Source organism: Zeugodacus cucurbitae, chromosome 6 (assembly GCF_028554725.1).
Source record: "Zeugodacus cucurbitae isolate PBARC_wt_2022May chromosome 6, idZeuCucr1.2, whole genome shotgun sequence".
Lineage (NCBI taxonomy): Eukaryota > Metazoa > Arthropoda > Insecta > Diptera > Tephritidae > Zeugodacus > Zeugodacus cucurbitae.
This window is the reverse complement of record NC_071671.1, coordinates 51,299,485-51,318,998: the sequence shown is the minus strand read 5'-3', so window position 1 is coordinate 51,318,998 and position 19,514 is coordinate 51,299,485. Positions and strand designations below refer to the sequence as shown.

General features: G+C 33.3%; 1 protein-coding gene and 1 long non-coding RNA gene across 16 annotated transcripts in view; one reads left to right on the top strand and one right to left on the bottom strand.

The window, feature by feature from the left end:
• The window catches only part of LOC105214473 (putative mediator of RNA polymerase II transcription subunit 26), a 96,781-nt gene that overhangs the window by 73,781 nt on the left and 3,486 nt on the right, over window positions 1-19,514 (bottom strand). For all 15 annotated transcript variants that reach the window (XM_054234747.1, XM_054234735.1, XM_054234737.1 and 12 more), the window contains exon 2: window positions 5,827-6,800. In XM_054234747.1, the coding sequence (XP_054090722.1) occupies window positions 5,827-5,901 (75 nt within the window). In that variant the 5' untranslated portion in view covers window positions 5,902-6,800. The remainder of the gene's footprint in view (window positions 1-5,826; window positions 6,801-19,514) is intronic.
• LOC128922807 (uncharacterized) lies at window positions 10,129-12,678 on the top strand. The gene is made up of 2 exons (XR_008471992.1): window positions 10,129-10,363; window positions 10,479-12,678. It is a non-coding gene; the product is annotated as an uncharacterized LOC128922807 (long non-coding RNA).

Below are 19,514 nucleotides of genomic sequence, written 5' to 3'. Positions count from 1 at the left end.
GCTGGAGCAGTTAGGACCTTTCTTTTGAGTAAAAAGTTGCTTCTATCTGTAACTTCCAAATCGTACAGCATTCGAAGAGATAATTGTTGCAACAGAAATTCTCTAAATCTACCAATATTCCATATACTATGATATCCATAAAATTTTAAAAAGCTGGTTTTCTAACAGAAAGATTTTGGATCCATTGAAAATTGTGAAGGATTCTGTCAATGTCAAAAATATTAAAAGGCACTTAAAAGAGGAAATTTTCAAGCAATTTTGTTTTTGCGGCTTACACATGCCTGTAATATTTAAGCGGAGGCTCTTTGACGGGGATTTTTTTATGTAAATTTAGAGAAAAAAACAACGATGCCGCAAAATATGGTCACTTAAGCGGGAAAGGCACTTAAGCGGGGATTAACGTATACCTTTCTTCATTTTCATCGACTGTTATTTTGTCTTAAGTCTATAAATAGAAATCTGCTCGAGAAAACTTGAATTTTCGACAACTGGATCAAGGAAAAAGGCCTATAGGTACGAATATCTAAAAAAAATTACGAACACAACGCCGATATAAAAACCAAATTGGATATATTTGAGAATTATTGTTAGGACCTTCATACATAATCAAAAGACACTCATTCGAAATGTATCAAAAACTCTTCTTTGAAGTAAAAACGTACGTGAAGGGTATACACATATCAACATAACTCAAAGCACATTGTTGACAGTTGTGACAAGTTTGTAGCAGAAGCAGCGGCAGCGGCCAAAGCTACAAAAACAGCAACTTTTTAAAGTAGAATGCGGCATATGTCAGAGGCTCCCAGTCAGTCACTTAGTTCATCAGTTCATCAGACGACATTTTTTTACTTTGCCAACAGTAGCTACAGCTTCCTGGTTCATTCAGACTCACACGCACGCATACAACGAGGTACTCGAGTGCCCAAACACACACACACTAACGCATGGTGGATGCACTTAAAATGTGTGTTATTTTTAGTATAACAACATTTGTAGGGCTGTGTGATTTCTATTTTTTCAAAAAAGAGGGAGGGAAGAAATCACACTCACACACACACACATGAACACCTGCTGCACACATTTTTTCTTTGCAGCTATTTTTGGGTATTTGCTTTGTTTTTACTTCACTTTAAATAGACCGCTCGTTCCACACCAACAACAAAAATGGTTTTGGCAGCGCGTGCGATTGAGGCTGATAAAAGCCATGCAACCGAAGTGATAAAGTTTATTTGAAATGAAAACAATGTAGCTGAGGAAAGGAGAAGCAGAGAAGAGGATACAAATTGGCACACAAAATCTTATAAATAATGCGTTTAGGTGGCGCAAAGTGTTTTAAACGGTGAAGCAGAATTCCCAAAAAGTGGCCCGTGTGTGTGGTTTGAAAAGCTCTATCGATTACCCAATTTGCATAACAATTGCTAAAATTAGGTGAAATTTTTGCATTTGAGAGTATTTATGTGAGAAAAATATAGTATCTCAAGCGCAGCAGTGCGGATTGGCAGAAGACCAAGCTTTTCGTCTTACGTCGTTGATTGCTGCTGGGTTGCGAAATTGTAGTAATTTGTTTACCACGTTAGTTTGAATTTCGAATTTCGCAAAAGGATTGGTGAACATTTTCCCTTCTTAACGAATTATTATGAGCTAGGGTTGTGAAAGAGGGTACAGTATCTATCATATAAAAGCCTAAAAACACCTGTTATACAGGTCAGAAAAGATCATCCAATGAAAAATTAGGAAGATAGACACGATACCTACAGTTATCAGTTACAGTTACAGTAAATTATCGATAAATACAGTAAAAATATCGAAAAATGCAGCACAAATCTTCGATAAATACAATAAAAATTATCGAAAATGAAGTAAAAGTTATCGACAATTGCTGTTAAATTATCGTTAAATACAGTAAAATATGTCGATAGATAAAATGAAATATGTCGATAAATTACTGTATATTGATAAATACATAAAAATATATTAATTTACTGATATTCTACATAGTTACACTTAAAATACACCACGAAGATCGTAAAATACTCAACATCCTATAACTTCGATAGACGGAAATATAGTATATCGAATATCGATATTTTAATGCCAATTGTTTCCTGGCGAAATATAGATCGATCGATATTTTTTGGTAATCCTGACAATCGTTTTTCAAAGTTCTGTCATATTAATGATACAGCGGTATATAACACATCCATAAAATAGTTTTACAATCGATAACAAAAAAGTTGAAGAAAAAAGCAAGAATTCTGAATGCACAATCGAGAGCTAAAACCTGTGTAGGTTGTTGAGTTCACAATATTAACATTTTCGTCCGCAACTAGTACTCTCTTACTTGCGCCGACAAAACACAAAACGTAAAACGTTATAAAGTATTTAGGGCAGAATTTACCAAACGTTCGTTGCATTGCCCGAAATAAATGAATAGGAAATCTAAATGCCGTGAGCACTTTATACAATTCGAACGTTTTGTAAGCTTATCGAAAATGAAATCTCGCACAGCAGACCGGTATGCCTGTTGAAAGCTTAAGCTGCTGCTGTTGACATTTGCCATCGCTATGTAATGACATTATCGCAGAATCGCCGCAGCGGAATGGGACTTATGGCAGCAGTGAATAGGCATAAAGGTGCAATGCTGTAAATACTCGTATACAGGCAAACCAAAATTTAAATGCGCATTCGTTCAGCTTTCAGAGCGTCATCGAAAGATACAGCTGCACTTACTGCCGAGTGGGGTAAAAAAGAGCGCAATTAAAACGCAGTTACAGTTAAATGATAAAATAATCGCTTGCTGAATTTCAAAGCAGGTATTGAAAGGATGTTATATTGAAGTGTATAAGTGTATGTGTTAGCTGCATAAATACCGTACGCTCACAGGGTGCAGCTAGTAAACCCGCATTGAATTGCATTAATCATTAAATGCGACGTTTTATTTACTAAAACTCGGCCGTTCGAACGATTTATTGCTGCTGATAGGTGATAGAGCGGGAGGAATACGTGGAATATTTAAGTGTATGCATTTGTATGCTATTTATAAATGTCACGTATATCATATTTAAAATAAAATGATAGCTGTACTTTAATCTTAAAATGATTAGATGAGAACGTTCTGAATTTTTGCATTTTTCCCGTGATGACTTCCAATACAACACTGTTGTTTTCAACTGACAAATGTCAAATATTTTTTGAGGTAAGGAAAATTATCACAGAAAATAGAGTTCGAAGATAATATTAGTAAAGTAACGATTAATTGGAAAGGAATTTGGAACGATTTTATGACCTTTGACCTGGCTACAACACTTTGAACAGAACTTCTTCTTAACATAGACACCAATTACACAAATACGACTATACTAATGACTCTTTAGCCTGCTTTAAACGTTGTTTGGTTCCTTTTTTATAAAATCCATTCGAGTTTTCTCAATTTCCGGTAGAACATTCTTGACCGTATACTAAATTTGGACCCGCATAAAAACTATAAATTGCAAGGATTAATGAAAATGAATAAATTTCTTGCAGGAGAAGCTGTCTAAAACAAAAAATGGGTTATAGGAAAATTTCTTATATCTCAGGCTTCTCTAAATGGCGTAAACTGTTTAATGAGGGTTCTCAAGGGCCTTATTAATATTTTAAAGGCGATCTAGCTATTATTTTCGAACTACATTATCGATTTTTTTTTTTGTGATTATTTGACCAACCCCTTGCTGATCATCATGTTACTATGAAAAACATGAACACATCTTTGCCAGTTAACTTTAGCTGATGCAATGATACTTCAGACAGAATTTTGCTGAAGTAAAAAGCCAAAATTATATTTCTCGTAAGTAGTGAACTTCAATATTTTGATAAAGTTATATATATAATATTGTAATAAGTATCTAAGATCTTCCAAATTAACACTAACTAACTCTTATATACTTCTTTGGAACCAGAAATTAAAAGATTTTGCATACACCGCCATCTATTGCCGAAAAGAACTGAAGAGCCTTCAATTTATTAGTAATTTTAGATAATTGCAGTCAATCTCCGAATGTGCTTCATCAAATAAATTAATTTCCTTGCATTTGCATTTCAAGGTCACGAAATTTAATAACAATTCAATTTCCTAACAGCTGAAAACCACATGGCTAATCGACGAACAATTAATTATGCGCCACTAATAGCGTTTCCCAAATTGTTTTTTTTTTGTTTGTTTTTGTAATTATTATTATGACTTAATATTTTAGTGCAGAAAACAATTTTTTAAATCAAAATCAAACTGCGGGTTTGTTATATTGAGTGTGTGTCTACCCTTTGATTCCTACCCAAAACAATTTGAAAAAAAAATTAAAAACATTAAAAAAAAAACAAACAAACAAAATAACAACAACAAAGAATAAATCGAAAAACGCTTTCGGCATTCATAATGCATGCGTGAGAAATATTGAAAATTACACAGAAAAAAAACACGCACATACAGTTAAGAGGAAATACTTAACGTCAAATACTTTTGTTTACCAATTTCGTGTGACTTTCTTGTGTGCAGTTTTGTTTTTGTTTTCGCTTTTTGTTTTCAAATATTTTTCATATCATATGTTCGAAAACATCTGTACCGACTTCAGTGGCAGACGTGTCGTGGACACTTGAATACACGCCGGGCGCGAGAGAGAGCGAGACAGGGCGACGCTTTTGACCTTGCTGCCGCAATTCCTTTTGTTCTACGATTTCACTTTCTAGATTTAGACTTTTTTATTACGTACCTCAGCTGTTGCCTCTGGCTGTGCACTGAATTACAAATTTTTGATTGCACTTTGTGAGGTCTTAGAATAAACAAATTTAACGCAGCACGAATATGGCGAAGCAAACAAAGGAACAGCCCCTATATTGTCTTGCCTTGTTATGGTCTTGCACATTTTTTTGGTTATTTGATATTTTTATTAATACAACAAATATGTATGTGTACACATGATCTTGACTACGGTCTTTGTTCATTTATGAGGCATAAAGGACGGTGGTAAGAAGTTGAGCAGATTGAAAATTTTACAGTTAAAGGACATTACCCTTCTTTCTTGCAATGAGGTAGATACAAATATGATAAAATATATTCAAGAGAACTTCATTAAGCCAAGTACAAATTATGAGAAGGGTCTGAGAACAAGTCTTGCTAAACCCTACTATTTAGCGAGAGGTAATTTAATGAACCCTAAAGTCGGACGTGAACAGTTCTACTAAAGATAGACTTAAGATGTACAACAATATATAGGGAATAATGATTACTAAGCGGAATTATCATCCAGTCAACCTTTCTACTTTTTGGTCCAGAGGAGTTAGCGTAGACGATGACGATTTTGATTTCGGCATAGAACTAAAACCAAATCTTTCTGGCATCCTTAAAAGATGTTTGTACTCTTTTCTTCGGGTACCAAAGTTTACGACAAGAATTAGAATATTTTTTTGGAGACAAAGCGATAGTAAAGCGGTTTCGCATAATTGTTTAAAATAACCCGGGCCGATATAGCCCAGAGATGAGCATACTCTAGCATAAAAGACGAAATAAAATAATAAAGGCAATAGTCTCGAAGGTCTATGTTTTTGTAATCCCAATCTATTTTTATACTCTGAATACAGTTAAATGTACGACTGAGAAATATAGAAGTGCAGTTACTTTATGTAATGGGATAATAGTTTCTGTAGAGTTTTGTGCAAGATTTTCCTAAAGATGTTCTAGTGCTCTCTTTACTCCTTTTATATAAATTTTGACCCAAGAAATAGTTAAAACTATGATAAAATATTATTTAGAAATAAAAAAATGTAACTTAAAATAAAAAGAAATCCACTCACCTTCAAATCATTGATGATCTGCTGGAAGAGACTGCCCAGTACAGTGCTGCTATCGCGTTCTAAACTCAAATCCATCGTGATGAAAAAACACTATATTTGCTTCACAAAAAAAAATCACTTAACCCCAAAGTAAAAACACTGAGGCAACACTTTTCGGATATTATTTTTTTCAACTATTTCTAGAACTATTTCTAGCGCTCAAGAATGTTTTGACAATTTTAAGCAATTACGTTAATTGCCGCTAATTGCTAGCACTTGGTTATTATTACTTGTGTTGTGGTTTCTCTTTATTAATTTGTGGCGCCGCTTAATTTTGTCATTGGCAGATTTTTTTTCACCGATAAAAATATTATATCATCCAGAAATTGCGTGTGCTATAAATGTTGTTAGTGTACATTTAATAATGTTGTTGTTGTACATGAGTACAACCAAATATGTTTTGAGCCAAATTGTCAGGGAGCACCATCAGCGGGCGTATGATGGGAGCTCAACCGCTTATATCTGCTCTAAAAATGCAGCGCATTAAAAGCTGCGCCGAATTATTTGAATTATTTTGACATTTCCACATTTTTATATTTTTGTCTTTGATTGACTGCCTGTATTGGATGTTTGCACTCGCTTTTTTATGGTGTTGCTTCAGCTTTTTAATAATTACTTTTATGTTAGATTATTTTTATTATTTTTTTCCGCTTTTTCTTCACTCGAATGCTTTCTTCAGCGCAAATGTTTTTAATTTTTTAGACACTGCTTTTTTATTATTATTATTTTTATATTTTCGTGCTTTACGTTTTTTTTTTTTTTGTTTTTATTATTTGTTCGACTTTTTCGTTCAGTTCAGATCACTTGATGGAATCGTTTTGGTTTCGTTGCTGTTCTGCTGCTGTTGTTCGCGTGTTTATTTTCATGCTTTTGCCGCTGTTGTTATTGTTGTTCTTTGCTCTATTGTTATCGTAAAATGAAATTGATCATTAATTCTGTAAAGACAAGAAGAGAGAACAAATACGAAAATTAATCATTATCTTGCAGTCGACGCCTTAGAGCCTTAGAGGTTGTGAAGAGAGATCGGAGCGGAGTAAATTAGGAATTAATTATTCATACGAAACATGCGCACGTACGTTTGAATGTATAGAAGTTGGTGTGTGCTATGTGATCTAGAACAGATTGCGATCTGTTGGAAGTAAGGGAGTGCTGCTATAGGTAATGGGAAAAGTTTCTTATGTTGAAAAAGAAATTATTATTGCTCGTTCCAAGATTCGTCAGTATAAAATTTATTCACGCACAGCGTTCGCGTTTCAGCAGCTCAGATTATTTGCTTAGATGGCGCCAGATCATTTATGTATGCGAATAAAATTTGCAAAAGAAATACAAAAATAGCAATGGGAAATGTTTTTGGATGAAGTTTTTAGTAGATTAACTGAAGAATGAATAAAGTTTTTTGGAATGAAAATAAAAATATTTTCATCGGTTTCTTGACTTTCTCATTTGAAGAAAACCTCTCCAGCGAGCCAGAGGCTATCTAGAGAACTTTAAGTGGCTGTCTTTAAGACGGTTTAAAGACTTCTGTAGTCAGAAGAGCCAATCTACAGCTCTAATTTGGATCTGTGATAGATTTTTTTACAACAAAAAGTTAAAAAAGAAATTCGTTAGAAAATAATTTGATGTCTTGAACTCATTTGAAGCCTAATTATAGACGTAGAAAGCCTATTGTTATAGGAAGAGACATACTTATCAAAACATCTGATAATTGTTTCGAATACTAGAAAAATATAATGACGAAGAAAAATAAATTTTCAATTTTTATTTCTAGACCTGTGAAAGTTTAAAATTCTTCCCTCCTAATTCACAAATAAATTCTCTCCCAAAATTAACAACAATTTATTATTTTATAGCAATATTATTTATTACCCACAAATTAATAATTCTTTAGGTGTTACAAAAAATAAACAGTAATTTAGCAAACAAAAACAAAAAACAATACGGCAAAGTGCAATGCACTACCAAAAACACATAATTCAAACAAACGACCAAATTTTATATAAGGAAAGTAATTAAGCATGCACACCTATGTATACACGCATATAGTACACTTAAGCATGTATGTATGTATGTATGTGTTAAAGTTCATTTAGTAAATATAATGACCGCTCGTAAAATATGCTTAATTATGTTTAATGGCAAAGTGCGTGTCCGATTTCGGCTTTGGCCTTTCAAGTGGCTCTTTATTATGCATAATTTGTGGTACAAAGCACAAAAAAAAACAAAATCGAGAAACTATAAAAACAATATGTGGCATAATAACAACAAAAACAACTGTGTTCATGTGAATTATGCAGCTTTTATCACAGCAGTAGCGGCTGTCCAGCACGCTGATAGCAGAAGCACAGCGCAAGCGTTGGGCGGCAAAGCAAATGCATTTAAACTCCGACGCCTCCAACTCAACAACTCAAACGCTTTGCATTCAGCCAACAAGCCGGCCAGCCAGCTAGCCAATCGAGCAAATAATCAATGCACTTTCACGGTTTCATTGTGACCTACATAAGTAAACATACTACACGCGTTGTTGTAATTCTTCGCTGCATTTTTTTATATGTGTGTATGTAACTCTATATTTATACACAATATGTATGCATGTGTGTGCGAAGTAAACAAATTTGTATAAATACATTTTAATCCGCTGAATTTAAATGAATTTTAATTATGTGTGGGATGCAATCAGCTCTCTGTGTAAACAAAAAGGCATTCCACAGAACAGATTACAGGGTGTAGTTTTTTATTTTACTTTTTTTTATTTTTATTTTTTGCTAATCGCAGAAAAAGTTCAAGAAATATTTATTAGCAATTAATTATTTTATATTTTAATTTATCAGAAATACATTCCTAACATTTACTCTTTTTGTATAAACGCGATATAATGGTGATTCATAATAATGAAGTAAATTAAATTTATTATTTTAAAATTTAAATCCATATTCTGGTTTTCTACGAAGTAGATAAATCTTCGATGTTTATACAGTATTTGCACAATTCTTTTAAATTCATAAATATTTTTTAGAAATGAAACCAATTCGGAGAAAATAAGGTTATAACAAAAAGAACCATTTGGGAAAATTTGAATGAAATTGCTTCATTGAATTCTTCTTCAGTACAAAATGGTGTATTTATTAGAAAAGATCATAAAAAAATAGAGATTAAATAGAAATCCAGCTCTTAACTACCTCGCGACAGTTTGTGGATGCAATCTAAATAGTGTGTTTTCATACTTTAGCCACACACTGTGCGTCCATTTGAAGACCCCAAAGAATAGTAGAAAATATGAAAATAGAATAACTTAATAATTACAACATAAATAATAATAATGTACATAACTTGGCAAGTGCATCAATCATATGAATATAAATATATGCGACCCAACACTTGACGCGTGTAAAGAAGAAGCATTTCGCTGTGTACAAAAGCAGTTAGCGGAAGAGAGTTTGACGAAGACATTACGGTGTCTAGTGCAGTTGTGTGCTTAGAAGCCCAAAGTGTGAACGTGTTGGCCCCTTTTCGAGGTGGTCACCACACCTAAAGCTACAGTCTAATACATACATACAGTTTACGATGGTATGACGGGGTATATAAGATTTTAAATTACGAGCTTTGACAATGCAGAAAGTGCATAAGTAATGTTCGCAGACGACTGTAAACTCGGCGTACGAATATGGACCGCCGGTACGAATATGTATGCCGGGAAGAGGAGTGCATATTCCCAACTGGGCAGTCAAATGAAGAATGAATTTATGAAAATGTTCGCTTTGGCTTTATGTGCATCACAAGCTCACACATACACCATAAATATGTGTAAACTTTATTAGTGCAACTGTGGCCCGGCAGAGGAGAATAACTATAACTGCAATTGGTGCGTCTCAAAGGGCCTTTTTACTGTCCATATTTCAATCGTACATTACAAATTTGGAGCTTACGCCAGCAGGCCTGGAAATTGCACTCAGGGGACATGCACTGCAATTGCATTTCAATTAAATGCGTGTCAGAATTGATAATTGTATCCACAACCATGTATGTATGTAGGCGGCAATTGAATTTTTGGTTGTAGCAATGAAAAACTCTTTTTGGTTAATTATTTATGTATTTTGGACTATTATGCAAGCGTAATCGTATTTCGTTTATTTAATGATCATAATAACAAATTGGGTGCAAGAGGATTTTGGATTAATATACAACAAACAAAACTGGAAAACTTTATTTTATTTTTTTTTTTATTTAAATTCCTGAAAGTTGGATTCAAATTGCTTTAAAATTTTAATTATGCTTTGCATCGTTTTAAAAATAAATATTTTGTATTTAAATTCTTTACGTAGTAGCCACACTGCTGCTGTCAAGAATTTTCTGTTAGAAAAAGTTATCAAAATCGTAAAATTGAATTAAAAGAATATATTATAAAAGGAATCAAGACTAGTTTGAGAACATTTTTAAATTGAGTCCAACTATATTTTTTATTGAGTCTCATAAGAAACACAAGGAAATCACAGAAATCAAGGTAACATCTACCACATGTTATATTAAAAAAATTACACACTTACATAATTACATATATATTATGTTTATCAAGTGAAAACAAAAATATTAATTTCACTTTTGCGCAAATGCGTCAGCGGCGTGAAATTTCAAATCTTCAATGGTCACAAGTCGCAACAAAAAATTAATTGAAAAAGTCATAAAACAAGAAGCTATGACATGCAAATGAAAACGAGAAGACCAAAAGCGTTGTTTTTTGTGATTAAAAAAGAAAACGTAACACGTAAAAAAACACACGAATATGTGGGAATGTGAAGAAGGTCTTTGCAATTAATACACAGCCAGTGAGTGTCAATAACACGAGCATGTGGAAGGTCGTTAAAATGCAAAAGAAATAGATAGATAATAAAGCGTGATGTAAAAGTAACAGATACACAAACATATAAGTGCATAAAAATTACATATGCAAGCAAAAAAAAAACACGAAAATATATGCAAGTAACCAAACTCAAGTTTACAACATGTAACCATAAAAAGACAGCCGCACTGCGAAGTGTTTGAAAAATTTTCAGCTTAATGTGTCGATTGTCACGCCATTTATGCTTGTATAAAAAAAATCAAGCCCTTTTTAGATAATTTTTAGACTACAAGCAATTAAGATTTTTCACCTACATGCACAAAAGTTCACTGCAAACATAAAAAATGCGATTGTGTAATTTGATCAATTTGACAGCAGCTGCCAAGTAGATATACGGAAAGAAGAAACACAATAACAAATTGAGGCGACAGAGCAGAATGCTTGTCGCAATCAATTAAAGTTCAACGGACAGGCACTTATGTGGGCTAATGCGAGAAAGAAAATGTTTTACACAGCACCAACGAGTATATGTACATTTGTATTTATGTAAATAAGTATATATAATTATATTTGCATTTGTTTGAAAGTAAATGCACTTTGACATGCAAGTGTATAAGTAAAGCATGTAAAAAATGCACAATTCACAGGTGAACTGACACATAAGAAATACCAACAAATGTAAACAAACATGGTACAGGGCGACTCAGAGCATTAAAGGTAACCGTGGAAGAAAATGTAAATTGGCGCCTGCAGAAAATTGCATAGAAAATCATTGTTTTAAGTGAATGAGTGAGCGAGTGTTGATAATAGCCGGATAGAATATACATATTTAGAAAGAAAAGCAACAAAACAAAGCATAGAAAGAAGTGGAAAATTGATGCAAAGACACAATGACTGAATGTAAATGACCTCTTGAGATAAACTTTGCAGAGCAGCTAAGCACGGAAATGGGGAGGGAGGCAGGCGTTTGCAGTGGAAAAACATTGAAGGGGAGGCAGAATATGCATAAATGATAAAATATACAAATATTATAAAAAATAACAAGAAGAAGTAAAGAACAATAGGGGAATTTACAATTGTTTGTGTGTTAACATATAAAAAATATAATAATAGTTACAACAAAATAGCAACGAAATAGTGCAGAAAAGCAAATACATATGTTTGTATACATATACACGAATATTGAAGCTTGGAGCGACGAAAAAAAGCTTGATATCCAAACGTCAAAGTAAAATGCGGGCAGAACGCAAACGCAAACGATGGTAGGCTGCGTATTGCTACCAACAACAACTACGTACACTCCAAGTGAAGTAAAGTAAAGCAAAAAGCAGAATAAAATTCAATCATCGCCAACTTCACACATAATAAATCATCTAGTGCGTCTATGTGTGTGTGTTAGAGCGCGCGGCAACTTTGAGGCTCCCCTCCCAATGCAGACACCGCCACACCAATACTTGGAAGTTTAGTGTGTAAATTGCGTGTTGAAGGCGAAACAAATGGAAAAGAAGACATCGCTGCCGACTTAAATAAATATGCATATATTTTCTTATATACTTCTTCTGTCTATATTTTCCATTTGGCTGAGGTTGTCGCTGCTGCTGCGCTGCATGCTTACTTTGTATGCCTTGTGGGTTGGTTACTTCGTGTGTTGTTGTGTGTGAAGAAAGTGTGAAGCGTTAACCAGCATGCAGCTGCGCGCAGTTGAAGGAAATTGTTGCACGAAACGGAAATATGAGAGTGTTTGTGGCAAGTAGTGTACGAGTGCTGACTGGGTGTTTGACGCTTTCCTCTGAGTGTGGATCGTGCGGAAATGGAAATTGAGAAGAGGGTCACAATGACACACACGCTTTGGCTTTGGTGTCGTTACAATTTTGATTTGTTGTGATTTTAGAGCATAAATTGTGTAAAAGTGTTGTTGCACAAATAATGAGAAAATAATAAATATTTGGGGGAGAGGGAGGAATATAAAAACAGTAAAATTATTTTGAAATATAAATTGGGCTATAACATGGAAATTGTGGAGTAGCAAGTAATTTAATATACATGTTTACACATATTTTGTTCGATAAATATTTGTGCAAGTGCAAGTAGTAACAACAATCAGAAATATTTTTTTAGAAAAATATTACTCATTGCATGATTGTTATTCAACTTTTTCTTAAAGTTGATTTCGATTGTATTGTGTGCTTTCCATTGCTTGGTCGGCTTTAGCTTGTATAGCATTAGGCGGTTTTGGTTTATATTTTCACAAAGTAAATATATTTTCTTTTGCTGTGTGCTTATCAGCGCATAAATACGAACACAAATTGCATACAAAGGCAAATATAATTACAAAAACACTAATTTACTTTATATACATATGTATGTAAATCGTGTAAGCTTTAAAGCAAATTTAAAGATAAGCTCCATTTCTTATTCACTTCGGCTTTGTAATGAAATTATTTATGATGAAATTTGAGGCGAACGATTTATAGAGAAGGATAAATGAAAAAAGAACGAATAAAATATTATATAAAACGTTGCATACAAAACCGTATGTTTTTATAAAAGATAAAAGTGCTCAAAGAATAAAAAACTAAAGAAAAAATATTATCGCGCTAATAATAAATACAATATCTGCAGCATTTACATTAATAAAATATTACTAAAGATCACAAATAGCTTCAGAAAGCTTATAAAAAATTACTGCAAATAAAATATAAATTCCTTGAGATTATCTACCTTACAGCTTTGGGCAAAGAAAAGCAATCAAATTTTAGAAATGTCATTTTTAATCGCATGTCCCTTGCAAATTTCTGACACAATCATTAAGACGCTTAATTACTTTAAATCTCTTGGCACAGAAATAATTTGCACAATAAAGTCACAAAAAAATGTTTGAAAAATTAAAACGACGGCTGAATAAGCAGGAAACTCGCAGGAAATGGGCTTAACTATTGGCAAAGCGGCTGACATGACAGCTCTGCAGCCAGCAGCCAGTATAAGCCAGCAGAAAGCGTGACCCAGAAAATTATTAACTGATTATTTTCAAAGCGAACGTCAAGTGCGCGTGTCTATAATCCTTCAGGCGAAATCCTCAAATAAAATATCTAACGCACAAGCACGAAAACGGACATATTTACAATGGATGTGATTAAAAAAAGGAAACGAAAAATGGCAGATAGCAGAAAAATAGCAGCAAAAATGGTTATAATATAGAATATGTATAATTTATTATTTATATATTAAACAAACTACAAACGATTACACACTGCTACAGGGTATTCATATTATCATGCTTCCACCGGAAATTAGACGTTCAATGCAGAAAATTATTCAAACTGCAGCAGCTTGAAAAACGATTGCGAGATAGAAAACAGTATTTATATACTTATATGTAAATAAGTATTTTTTTAATTTATATGAAAAATATTCGCAAAGTTTTTTGCAGTTGGCAATACTATTTATGTATAAGAAATGTATTGAAAATAATAGAAATGAAGCCAAAGCAATAGAAAGGCATTGCCGTGGTAATCGCCGTGGAAAAGCAAAGAATTGGAAGCTTAAGCCATACAAAAATTGTTAAAGCGTATAATTTAAAATATGTACATATGTCTATAAACAGCACAATACAAAAATCGCAAATAAAAAATACAACACGTGATTGCTGCTCCAAGAAAAAAAAAAGCTCAAAAAGATATATTCAAATTTATTGCTGAAATAAAAAATGTGCCACTGAAGAATTACCAATAAAATCGGCAAAAGAAAATGCACACAGCAAACTGTAAGAAAATGGTTGAGGTGAAGAGTTCACAGGGCCACACGAATGATGAATGAGCCAATGAAATTATACATAGCATAAACGGGTAGAAAAGAAGCTGTTTTAGGATCGGCAATGTTTTCAACATCATTCACAAGACATAAAAAATATATATAGATATAGGTATATCGAAAAAATGAAAATAAAAAAGTAACAAAGTAAATGCCAGGGTATGTCACGCCGACAATGATGTTGCGATTCACTGTTGCTCAGCATACGGGCAAACATACATAGCAAGTTATATGTATGTTCGAGTATAATAAATAATAAATAAAATAAAAAGTAATGCAGTCAGCCAGCGTCAGAGCGCGGCAAGTAAACAGGCCATCAGCCAGCAGAACTTCACCGACAAGCTAATTGTGAAAATTTTCCCTTCATTGTGCGGTCACGTAGCGATTCGTGATGTGATCTACAGCCGAAGAAGTAGCAGCCAGCAGCAATAACGGCGGCAACAATAAAATGTTGCAACAGACGTTTACTGTGCACCATCAACTTTGGTATACGAGTATGTGGTATGTTTTTGCCTCAATCAGCTTCTACCATTTTCACTGGCGTTCATTCTATGTATTCACCTAAATTAGCCAGGTAATACAAAAGTGTAAAGTGGCTTTCGACTGCTATACCTTCGAAGCCAAGATTTTGTTCCAACAAACAGGAAGGAAGCAAGGAAGTAAAGTGTATAGTTTAACTGGTCGCATTATAAGCACACGTTCCTATGTGGGGAAAACCAATTAGTATAGTAAATAATAACTGAGAGTTAGAAAATTATCTTCATAGTTGACTTAACATATCCTTTCTTCAGATATTAATAAGTAGTTAGCACCCAGCGGCTTCCCGTTTCTGTTTGTGATACGAATTTAACACGTTTCTGGTATAGGAAATTTATTTGTAGGCAGTCTCATTGCAGCAGTATAAAGGCAAATTGAATCAAAAACATTTAACTGTCTGCTTTTATACTTTCAAGTCAATAACACCGAACATAAAACTCACTATTTGTAAGATTATCACTCAAATCACATAAGAAGGGTTTAAATTTATTTTTCACAGCGCCTATTGACACTTTCCAGTTGTCAAAAGTGAAAGCGAATTTCCCATTGAAGATGCTGCTCTTATTCTACAGGGTGAATGGTGTGAAAAATAAAAAGGAAGCAAATGTTTATCACAAGCATATCGGAACAAAAAAATATGAAAAAACAGTGACATGGCAAATGAAAATGGAAGCTTTATATTCAAATGTGTAATAAGTAAATGCACAATTGTGCGCTTGTTTACATATAAGTGCAATATGTACACATGTACACTTGTAAGTGTGATAAAAATATGCACTTCAGCTCACACAAAGCACTATTAGCTTTATACTTAGCACATATAAACACACATACGTATACATTGAAAGCATTTGATTTCCATTAAAACAGCGGCAGACAACAGCTGTTTTCCCATTTCCACCACTGCATTGCAAAAAGTGACGGCCTTAACAAATTGTTAATAAATATTTAAACAATCCAGTGAATGATTTTATTAGTGATAAATTTATGGACAGACATAACGAAGTGTATTTATGGTTTGACATTTAAGCATATGTTTTCACTGTTATCGCTTCGGTTTGAGATAAGCTAAAAGAGTTGAAATGTTTTCTTAAAAGACAACCGATAATTGAAAATGCGTTGCTGTTCTTTTGAAGTGAATCTACAATGTATTTATGATAATAATTATACTCAGTAAAGTAAGACTCGAGTGTCTTATAATAAATTATTCTAAAATAAATCGTGTAATAATTGTTATATGCTTAGTGTGATATTTGCAGAGTTTGTAGGTTATTTGTTTCAAATATTTCTTTTTTCTTTAGAAATAGGCAGCCCGAACGTTATAAACACCTATAAACTATATCTATTTCTATAGTCTGCTTTAACTACTTTCACAGTTTGTTTATGCAAAAAATTAAATATATGTATGTTACATAGCACTTCTATATATACATATATGTATGTAGACATAGTTGAACTGAAACTCTCGCAACTTCAACACGGTATTTGCATGAAATGTAGTTCTTGCTATCTATCTTATACTTTTCCAAAGCTGTTTCGCGGCTATTGTTATTAAAATATTTCTCTTTTTTATGACAAGAAGCCACAACCAGATTGTGCCGAAGTGGAGCAAACAAGAAATTCTTGTGCGAGTACAATGTATGTAAATCAGTGACAAGCCCAAAGTTTGTCTACTGGTGTGTCTCGCATTTCCGTAGCGCAACACGCTCAAAACATAAAAGAAAATAAGTAGATTTTTTGTTTGTGAAAGCCAAACAGCTCGAAAGGATGCTAGCGGCAGCCAGACTAACCAGCCATACCAACCTTTATTTCTCACGAAACCAATCTCAACGGGTCGTTTCTTGTTTTGTTTTGCTGTTGTAGCAAATTGTACAGAAAATTACACTATTCCTTAAAGCGTGTAATGTTTGTGTGAAGTAACAGCACCTTTCGTCGTAACAGTTGGGTTGGGAAATTGCTTTGCTGCCTGCCGCAGACTTCCGTTGGATGATTTCTTATTTTATTTTAAATTTAATTGGTCATCCTGCAATAGAGGTAAGGCCAAGAATGAAAGAAACAATAGAATGGGACTGAAGTGGTGGCGCTTACCGGATAGAAAATCAAATAGTTCACTAAAGTACTGTACGCGACTGTAGAGTTGTCAAAAACCTAATGTTTAGAAGGTTACTACTTCGAGTATATGTATATCAAGACCGCGATGCCTTGTTCCTTGATTGGATTGGAATGAAATCATCGGACATCATTGGAAATGTTTAAAGACTTTCTGAGTCCATTCTAACCTCATAGTATCATTTGATCTTAGACTTTATTAGGTAAACTCTAAGTACCAGCAGTACGTCTAGCATGCGACACCTAGCTTCTGAGAAAACTTCACAAAACTACTGCTCATGCCACAGCTCAAAGTTTAAAAAACAATATCAAAGAGGAAAAGCTTCGCAAGCTCTGTTCATTATAACAAAAATTAGTAAATTGCTATTGATTACCTTACCTAGGTGGTCTGAGGCTTCACTACCTTAAAATAACAAATAAAAACCTGCCTTATTTTTCAAACTTATCAAACTTGGAAATCATATCTTATCGCTATTTAAGTTACAACATTTTCATTTTGTGAAATGCAATACTTGTAATTCATATTTTTTTACGAAATTAACACATTTTGGGCATTTTGACACCTTTCCCTGAAAACACACCTATTATGTATGTATGTAAACCAAAATTTATATGTTTGTAGATATTCCTCAAAAAATATTTCCCAATACTGGAAATATTACGTTGGTTGGTGTGTTCCGTTATTGGCGTCAAATTACACTATCTTATAGATAACTTTGTTTGAGTTACATGGAATTCAATGAAAATGCAGCATTATCTACAACAACAATGAGAACTCATTAAGTAAACAACAAAAAATGCACTGTTAATAGAGTTCACTGCAAGTATTGATTTCCAGTACAAAAAAAGAAGAAGTTCAAGAGATAAATTTTCCAGCACACAGCGGCAAGGAGTGTGTGTGTGGCAATCATTTGTTGGTGATCGATCGATCGCTCAAAGTGATAAGCGTGTTGTGTTGTAGTATGTAGAAAATTACAACAATCGTTTTATCTTATCGCAAGGCAATTTAAGGTAATTAGTTTTGTGTGATAAATGGAACTGTTGAGGTGCTACCACAACACGAAGACAAATTAATGTACATACATACATACACGCATACAAAATAGTAAAATATGAATGAAAATGTTTTACGGTACAAAAGAAATAGCAAATCACGGCAAATGTGTGAATATATAATAATATATGTAATGAAATACGCCCAAATTTTGATGATGGAAACTATGTTATCAATTATGTTGACAATATTGAATTCCTGCAGCGTTTTAATTAGCAGTAAATTAACTTTGCAGCACTTCGAACTCCCACCAAATGCAATTATCGCTGTCTCTTTAGGAGGCATACTACTGCGTGGGCAATATGTTGCGTTTATGTGACATATTGCGTATCAAATTGCTGTTTGACCAATGATATGTCAGCAACAAGTGCGGCAGCGACAGATTTTTGACTGTTTTTGAAACGCAGACAAAGCACGTTAAGTGGTTCTTTTTATTATTTCACAAAATTATACATGTTTTTATTTATTTTTGCATTATGTTTTTTTGAACTTTTAATTTGAATAATTTATTTTAGAAGAAAAAATTTAACTTAGCTCATTAACAGATAAAAGTTCTAACAACGGATATTTGTTCATTACAATTTATTAACAAACATTCTCAAAATAATAACATTGAGAAATGCATACTTTTCTATTAAAAAAAAAAACATAAAAGTTTAACATTTAAACATTTCAATAAAGAAATATCTGCCGAAAGATTAATATTTTCCAAAGCAGTAGTAACTTGCTATTCCATACACTCTAACAAACACTTTCTATAAACTTTAATATCTGTTTAAATATTACTTAAGCGCAAAAAACTTGAAGAAAATATTTAATTGTTAGTGTAAAAGATCTTTAAAAAAATTAGGTAATCACATTCTCACATTTTCACACTTTCATAAAACCGGATTTTTAATAAAAACACACATGGAAATAGGAAAAAGATTTAATAAGTACCTGGAAATAGACCACACGCCAGACAAATTACAACAAACCACTTGCCAACTTTTCAAACAAAAAAATGAAAGTACTATAATTCTCACAAAAGTATTGACGTAGTAAGAACTCGGAAAGCATTTCAGTATTGAGTCAGTATTTGCACAACATTTGTTGATAAAATTTTCACACCTGCCAGTTTTCTTTCTTTTATTATAAACAAACGCGCGTTCAGGGAGAAAATTATCTGGCGAATCGTACAAGTGGAGCGAAACACAAAACACACGCCAGAAGCCGGTCAAGCACATTTAAATAAACACCAAACAAATCGCATATCCGCCCACGCAAAACCAAATACACATAAATATGTGTGTACGTGTGTATAAA